Raw genomic sequence first — 8,103 nt, forward strand, 5'->3', positions numbered from 1 at the left:
CTCTCTCTCTCTCTCTCTCTCTCTCTCTCTCTCTCTCTCTCTCTCTCTCTCTCTCTCTCTCTCACTCTTTCCCTCTGTGTAAATGTCCTCATGTAAACATCTTTAAATCAGAATTGTCATCATTATTGTCATCATCACAGCAAACAGCAGCATTAATCCCAACCTGCTCCGGTGGCACACTAAGGAGAAGAAGCACTCTGATGTTGACTGATGTTGTGCATTTGCAAAAATCCGTGAAATGATTGAAGCTCCAATCTAATTTCATGTTCCTGCTGGCTTTTCATCAAGAATTATGAAATTGCACGTTCTCTCTCAGATTCCCAAAATAGACCTCTTCAGCAGTCCATCACCTGGAGGCTGTTTGAACAGGTGTTCAGAAGAAATGACACACACACACACACACACACACACACACACACACACACACACACACACTCCTTTTCTCCAGATGTCTTATTCCCTCTCTGCTTCTCCTTTATCCCTCCCTCTCTCTCCCTGCCATCACTCTCAGGCCTTTGCTCAAACAAACATTCCAACATTTACAGATTGTCCAATGCAATGACTCGACATTTTCTCTGTTTCATAAATCTGTTTAATTTTGGACTGCTGCCCAAATAAAAGAAGTAAGTAAGAAGACTTAACTTGTGATGGAATGGTTTTTGGAACTTTTTGTATCTTAATGAAGAGAAGTAAAGCAGTAAATGATAAGAGTGTGTGAGATAATCCTCTGCTCCATTGTTTCCTTCTTGTGTTCATCTCTTTCTCTTGCTGACACTTTGATGACCCTGAACATATTTAATCCCTTGGCATTATTCGCTGAGCTGTTTTATTCTCTTTGCCTCTAAACCCTCTAAACCCGACGGGCTCGTTTAACCTGCGGGCTCGTTACAACGCAGAGAGTTACAGCAACACAAAGGATGATTACAGTGAGTGATGGGGTTAGGTTCTCCTGTTCTGTTGCCTCAGTGGGTCGAGCTGTAATTTGACAGCTGCTTCATCAAACCTGACCGTTCCAGCTGCTTCTCATGGAGCGGTCAGCTTCAGGCAGCCAGAGCTCCAGGTGGACCGGCCAGTGTGTAGGACCATATGCAGATTTCCTCTTCCTCTTCGTCATCACTCTGTTTCACTCAAACTTCAGCTCAAGACTGCCTTCGTCAGTTTGTAATATTGGATGAATCCATGTAGAAAGGAGACATTAATACTCCTTTCAACATCTGCCATTTGGAATAATTAGCCCCACAGCTGCTGAGCCAAGGCAGCAGCACTAAGATGGACGCCACATGCCACGCATAATGGATCACTCAACAGTGGATTTCACTCTCATTTCCCCCTCAAATAGAGGGAACAGAAAAGAAGGGAGGAGGATGAACTCGGATAAAACGTTTATTTTCTAACTTAAAGTTACAGGGGCAGCTTGAGGTGGAAACATCTTGTAAAATGCAAAATTCATATTCAGTGAAGGGTTTTGAGTGGGCTGTCAGTCAAAAGGCGAGAGAGAGAGAGAGAAGAGAGAGAGAGCGAGAGGGAGAGAGCAAGAGGTAGGGAGAGAGAGGGGGAGAGAGAGAGAGAGAGGTAAAGCTGATCCATACCCGTTTGTCATTCCTCCTTCCTCTCTGTTTACTTTCATGTTTCTATCTTTGCTCTCCTCTTCCTCTCTCCTCACACTCGTTCTTTTCTCTCTCTTATCGTCTCTCCCCCTCTGTGCACTTTGTCGCCTTTCATCTTTACTTCACACTCACACAAATGGAAATGAGACCTTTAAAGAGAGACGGAGCGAGAAATTTCAGAGTGAGAGAGAGACAGAGAAGACTGGAGGCGTCTCAGTGTGTGTTTGTATGTGTGTGTGTGTGTGTGTGTGTGTGTGTGAGAGAGAGAGATGAGCACATTTAAATATTTACTCCCTCTCAGAGGAGTGTGAAGTGTGTCAAGAGTGATACGAATCCTGAGTGAGAGAGAGACAGAGGGAGAGAGAGAGGGAGGGAGAGAGGCAGAGAGAGAGAGACACAGAGAGAGAGAGAGAGATGAGCACATTTAAATATTTACTCCCTCTCAGAGGAGTGTGAAGTGTGTCAAGAGTGATACACATCCTGAGAGAGAGAGAGAGAGAGAGAGAGAGAGAGAGAGAGAGAGAGAGAGAGAGAGAGAGAGAGGCAGAGAGAAAGAGCGATAATTGTTTTCCTGATTAGCTTGTAAGTTTCGTTATTAAATAAAACAACAATAATACCACATGGCTGAAGAATTATAGATCCTAGGTTGAGTGTGGGGTGATTCAGGTCAATAATGATATTGTCCATGTGTGTGAGTGTGTGTGTGAGGCCGTTTATCCCCTCGTGGACCCCCGGGGCCTGCTGGAGCCAAAGCCCTTGTCCCAGATAACAAAGAGCAGCACGCACGCCTCAGACTCCCAGACCCCCCTCGGCCCACATTTCAGCGAGTAAAAAGAGTCAATATCAAGGCCTCTGCTCCACTTAGCTGCAAGGGAGACACCGCTGTCTCAAGCCCTTGGCCTCCTTTTTCAATGTGTAACGCAGAAATAAAGACTTTGAAGCTCCTACTTTTATTCCCTGAGGGTCTCCGGTGGCCCCCCCTGTCGTTCCACTGTGAAAGCAGGGCCGCACTGAGCCACACGCAGGTTCGGGTGGACTTCATCTACATAAAACCAAAATCAAGATGCAGGATTGGAACCTGCGATCGCAACAAAACTGATCAAGTCCTTAAATATCAGAGCTACAAAGAGACAGCGACCAAATCTCATGAGCTCTGTCCGTCTGTCTGTTCATCAGCAGGACTACAGGGAAGAACCTATTACAGTTTATTACCTGATGGTGGGACCATTGGTGGAGGTATGAACTCTAAACCGCGCCTATCAAACCCGGAGGTCAGAAGGTCGTGGAGCAACCGGGCTTGATCCCCGGCGAGCCTTGAGTGGGTGTGTTTCCAGCTGACTGAAGCTAGGGGGAGCTGTGGTGTTTCCTGCTGAGCTCCACTCTGCTGCTGTGTTGTCTTGATCAATCTCTTTAGTGCAGCAGGAGGAAGAGGAGGAGCCCAAACACACACACACACACACACACACACAGACAGAGACACACGCAGACAGAGACACACAGGCCGAAGCACAGCAGCAGTGTGAGGCAGATCAGATGTGTCAGGCTGCTGTTTGAGGATCCTCTGATGCTGAACTGAACCTGAGTGTGAGTGAGGTCATGAGATGTTTGTAGCCATGGAAACAAAACAAAACATAAATATACTGACGACATTGGTTGTAGTTATGGCAAGAATGTGGGTTTGTTGAACACGTGTTGTGTTATGTTATACACGTCAGTAGAAGTGTGTAGGAGGGTTGATTGATAAGATCTGAGCCTAGTCATGATCTGAGGGCCACGCCTCCTTCAAGCAGGACAAACTTCTGCTGCTGTCAGAGGGCGATGACAGTAACAACTTAACATGCGTGTTAAACTCCTTTCTCATTACATGTTACAGTAAACCTCTCTGGTCCCATACCAACACTAAAGCACATCATGGGTCAGCTGTTTTCATCGGAGGAGGAGCTTTCTCAGGCGAAAGAAGCTATTGGTTCTCTCCTGTATGCTGCCATGTTGGAAGGCGGGGCCGTACCCGACCTCGCCGTCGCCCATCCTCTGCTTTTAGCCAATCACAGTGAGAGTTTGGACAGCAGGACCCGCCTCCAGCAACAACTACAGCAGGTAGGCAAGTTTAAAACACAGGACAGAAGGTGTGACTGACGAGACAAACACAGACAGAACTTCATCTGAGCAGGGGGACTGCCGATTGATTTAGACTTTAGATTCAATGAGCCTTGAAGTTGCACTGCAGATAAACTTGACGAGGGCATTGAGAAGAAAGAGCTATTGTGCAAAATGGAGCAGGACTCCTGTTAGGGACGTGATTCGCTGGGCCTTTGTGACAAATGATAACAATGAGCCACAAGCTGCAAGCGGAAGGGATAGGGGGAATGAATGTGCTAGTTTGGTGTATTTGTTGCTGCTGTGTGCGTCCACAGTCACACACACTCACATTCAGGGACATGAGCAGCACATTTGCCTTCATGTTGCCATAGAGACCTTTAACATACATCCCCAGCCCCCATGAGACCACATGTTTACCTTTCATACACACATTTCAGCTCATAATCCACACTCAACTACATCGTACTTAGATGAGCAAAGACCATCAACAACCATTCACACTAACGGGCACAAGTCATCTTTGTTTTATAGAGTGTAAAATGTTCCAGAAGCTTAAACAAAATGAAATGAATGTAATTAAATGTGGTTATTAAAATCTCATTCCACCAAACAAATTGTTTAATTTAGATTGTGTGTGTGTGTGTGTGTGTGTGTGTGTGTGTGTGTGTGTGTGTGTGTGTGTGGGTGTGTGTGTGTGTGAAGTGCAGGAGAGGAACAAACCTAGAGCAGCAAGAATGGATTCCCCAATTAAAAACGTCCTAATGTGTTAATGTTTATAATCTGTTAATGTGTGTGATTTGTTCATGCATGTTATAACTGAGGCCTTCTCATAACTCTGAAGTGTTTGAGTCCAACTTTGTGTGATCGGTAGCTCGGGCCTGACAGAGGTATGGGCCCCTCTTCCCTCAGATTAAATTCTGTTGCCTCTTTTGTTTCCTCTTCCTCTCTCCTCCCTCAGCTGCAGGGCGACATCGGAAAGCGAGCGCCCACCTACCTCAAGGATCTGATCGGCCGACTGTCAACGTTCAGCGACGAGCCACGCCTGGCCGGCCTGGTGGGATTGGTGGTTACTATGGTGATGGATATGGCATACGCGCAGTCGACGGGAAAGCCGGGAGGGTCGTCGTCCTGCCAGGTAAAGCATCGAGTAAAGCACAAGGGCTGATTGATTAATTACTGAGCCGAGCATAGAATGACAGAACTGCTGAACTGTTGACCTCCAGCAGAAGGTGTGTGAGCTCCAGGAGGTGATGGAGGAGTATCTGAAGCGCTGCAGGATCAATCTGAGTGACAGAAGCAGGCTGACCCAGGATTCCATCAGACTGGAGGCTCAGCTCAGCTTCAGCCTCACCCAGCTGAAGACCTGCCTGCTGGGGGGAGACTGTGACTCCAGGTGAGAACCCACAGCACAGGACAACACAATACAGGACAACACAATACAGGACAACACAATACAGGACAACACAATACAACACAAGCTCATTTGGCATAGAAAGAGAAATTGGACAAAGGTGATCTGCAGTGGAATATTCCAGAAGAGACAAGAGGAGATTGTTGTAGAACGCAGCACAGTAGAATGTGACCAGCAGAACAAATCCCCTCTCTTCTTCTATGGTGCAGTAGACGTTTGTTCTCTCCTTCAGGTCTTTGAGGCAGTGGGCCAGTGGAGCAGCGTTCCATGCCCAGATGCTGGTTCACCTGGCCGGGTTGGAGGGTCAGGCCGAGCCCCTGGCTGCCAGGGCGGCTCTGGATCAGTACAGAGACGACCTCACACAGATCCTACCTGCGTACAGGTAACACACACGCAGCAGCAGCACGGTCACACTGAGAGTCACTGATCAGACGCCAAACACACCGACACTTCCTGGCCTCGTGGGGCTCTAACTGGTTCTGCTCTTGAAGCTCCCAGTCAAAGTGTGTGTGGCTGCACTGTGAGTTCTGGCAGCAGAAACACACTCTGGCCTTTCCCAGCTCCTCTGCCAGTCTGTGTTTGCTGCCCAGGATGAGGCGAGCAAACCAAACACTCTGTCAGCTCAGATCGTCACGGTGAATCACAGCCGCTCACAGAGCCGTCTGAGTCTGTTTATCGGACGGCCTTTAGTCAGAGCGGGACTTTTCCCCCGGAGCGTCACCTTGACAGCGCAGGTGTGAGAGGAAGAGCATCCAATCTAACTCCCCACAGGCTTTCATCAGCCAGCCGGGCTACAAACACACAGCAGCCGCCTCATAAAACATCCTGACATCCCAGTGGAGACGCAGACGCTCAGGTCCTGTCCCTCTGTGAGACACCGTCGCTCCAGCTGGCCCAAAAGAGACGGCACACACACACACACACACACACACACACACACACACACATACACACAAACAGCAACACATGAGACTGACAGGCGCGGCTACGAAGAAATGGAGCTCAAACAATCCAGTCAAACAGAACAACTGACTCTAATAAAAGTTCAATCTTCCCTGTAGTCCTTTATAAAGTCAATGAATGAGTCAGCGTGTAAGAGAGAGAAAGTAATCAAGCGTTTGGTATTGATTCTTTCTTCCCTCCGTATTGAAATCCTTCAGGCGTTACAAAGTGAAGACGGTGTGTGTGGTGAAGAGTCGCGGAGGCTTTTTGAAGTCACATGACGTCTCCAGCGAGGTGGCAGAGGAGGGCGCCATGACCGGGCTCAACGTGACAGACAGAGAGATGGGGAAGAGCGTCACCGTCCCTCTGGCTGCCATGGAGACGGAGACGGGGAAAATCTTTGGTAAGTAAATATCTCAAAGTGTTGTGATGTGTTCCTCTGTCATTGAACTCAATTGTGTCCCACTGGACCCAACAGGAAGAGGCGGAGTCTCCTCATGCTCCTCCATCAACCTGGACCAGATCTCCTCGGACCAGTTGGCCAAGGCGTATCTGGACCGCCTGTTCTCTGAGCAGGGCCCAGTGGAGGAGCTGAGGAGCCACTTCAGCAGAGCCAGAGACCAGCTGAGCCCGTCCAGACCTGAACCCAGAGACCAGGTGAGCCCATCCAGACCTGAACCGAGAGACCAGCTGAGCCCGTCCAGACCTGAACCCAGAGACCCTGACCAGCACAGAACACAGACACTGACACAACAAAGCCACAGAGCTCGTCAGGCTGAGGGGACGAGCAGAGAACAAGCAGGAGACGACTGCACACGAAGACCAGAAGAGAGAGAGAGGCGGCAGGGAGGAGAGGACAGTCTGAAGCTGAGTATAGTGGAGACACAGCTGGACCAGAGTGTGTGAGACGTTCAGCTGTCAGTCAATCTATGACCGATGCAGAGGTTGAAGGTCACATGAAGGTCTGAGATGTTCTTCATAATGTGTTCAGATATGCAAAGGAAACCAATAAATCCTCAGCCAACATGTGATTTGTGTTTGTGAGAAGCATTAAAGAGATCCTGATGAGGGACGGAAACACGGACTTCAATTCAAGTCCAAGTCCGTAAGCTTCAGGAGAACATTGATCTGTGATGGGCGGTGCTGGCAGAGCCTCACCAAGCGGTCAATGAGTCACACCTCACAACTCTAATACCTTCTGAGTGGTGTTATTACTCTCTACTTCCTCTTCCTCCATCTCTGTCCTTCCTCTTCCTCCCTCTCCCACTCTCCTTTCTTATCAGTTTAGTGCCACTTTGTTATTATTGTTGTTAATGCACACACACACATACACGCACACGCGCACGCGCGCACACACACACACACACACACACACACACACACACACTAATGAAAAGCAGCACCGCGTGTTCCTGTTGATCCCAAACTTCGATCCTATCTTCTTCTTCTTCTAATTTCCTCTCTGCTGTTTTGTTTCTGTCTGCGTCCTTTCGTGCCACGATTCATAAAGATAAAATAAATTCTGATCTTAATGTGGAAGTGAGACAAACTCAAGCTGAGCCCAAGTGTGAAATGAATCCACGTTTAGCTCTACACCCTCGCTCTCTCTCCCCCTCTCTGTCTGTCTCTCTCTCTCTCTCTCTGTCTCTCTCTGTTTCTCTCTCTCCCTCTCTCTGTCTCTCCATCTTTCTAACTCAGGTTGGACAAAAGGTCAGCGTTGGACATCAGCATTTAGTGCTGCAGTGAGGTACTGAGTGTGTGTGTGTGTGTGATGGTGATTGGTGTGAGCATGTCTACATGACGGACACAGTGACTTACCAGCTGCATTACCTGCCTCAGGTCCTACAGTACTCTGTGTGTGTGCGCTTACTTGCATGCCATGGTTGGCTGTCATGAACACGTCGCCGCGGCAACAGAAAATTGCTACAGTAACTCGACATCATCACGCCGCCCACGGGCTCTCAGCAGAGAACAGTCACTGACACAGAGTAACCTACTGTCGAGTGTGTGTGTGTGTGTGTGTGTGTGTGTGTCTTGGCAGAG

The 8,103-nt window shown here is 48.5% G+C and overlaps 1 protein-coding gene across 3 annotated transcripts; it reads left to right on the top strand.

Annotated features, from left to right (window-relative positions):
* The first annotated feature begins 3,049 nt into the window (after window positions 1–3,049).
* LOC143009771 (uncharacterized) lies at window positions 3,050–7,086 on the top strand. Of its 3 annotated transcripts, XM_076161837.1 has the most exons (8): window positions 3,050–3,191; window positions 3,481–3,704; window positions 4,666–4,842; window positions 4,931–5,100; window positions 5,351–5,500; window positions 6,279–6,463; window positions 6,539–6,733; window positions 6,767–7,086. In XM_076161837.1, exons 2-8 carry the CDS (start codon window positions 3,519–3,521, stop codon window positions 6,964–6,966), a joined length of 1,263 nt encoding a protein of 420 aa, XP_076017952.1. In that variant the 5' UTR covers window positions 3,050–3,191; window positions 3,481–3,518; the 3' UTR covers window positions 6,967–7,086. The 3 variants fall into 3 exon arrangements, with proteins under 3 accessions (XP_076017952.1, XP_076017950.1, XP_076017951.1); XM_076161835.1 differs by having other exon boundaries at window positions 6,539–7,086; XM_076161836.1 differs by having other exon boundaries at window positions 4,934–5,100; window positions 6,539–7,086.
* The last annotated feature ends 1,017 nt before the right edge of the window (window positions 7,087–8,103 follow it).

The sequence above is a fragment of the Genypterus blacodes genome, unplaced genomic scaffold, assembly GCF_046128005.1.
Source record: "Genypterus blacodes isolate CSIRO-AG114 ecotype Tasmania unplaced genomic scaffold, CSIRO-AGI_Gbla_v1 ptg000115l_1, whole genome shotgun sequence".
NCBI classification, from domain to species: domain Eukaryota; kingdom Metazoa; phylum Chordata; class Actinopteri; order Ophidiiformes; family Ophidiidae; genus Genypterus; species Genypterus blacodes.

Bases quoted from the DNA above. Each gene is read 5' to 3' on its own strand.
- LOC143009771 (XM_076161835.1), top strand. From the start codon at position 3,519: ATGGGTCAGCTGTTTTCATCGGAGGAGGAGCTTTCTCAGGCGAAAGAA. The intron at 3,705-4,665 runs GTAGGCAAGTTT...CTCCTCCCTCAG, and splicing joins TCCAGCAACAACTACAGCAG to CTGCAGGGCGACATCGGAAA. The intron at 6,464-6,538 runs GTAAGTAAATAT...TGGACCCAACAG, and splicing joins GGAGACGGGGAAAATCTTTG to GAAGAGGCGGAGTCTCCTCA.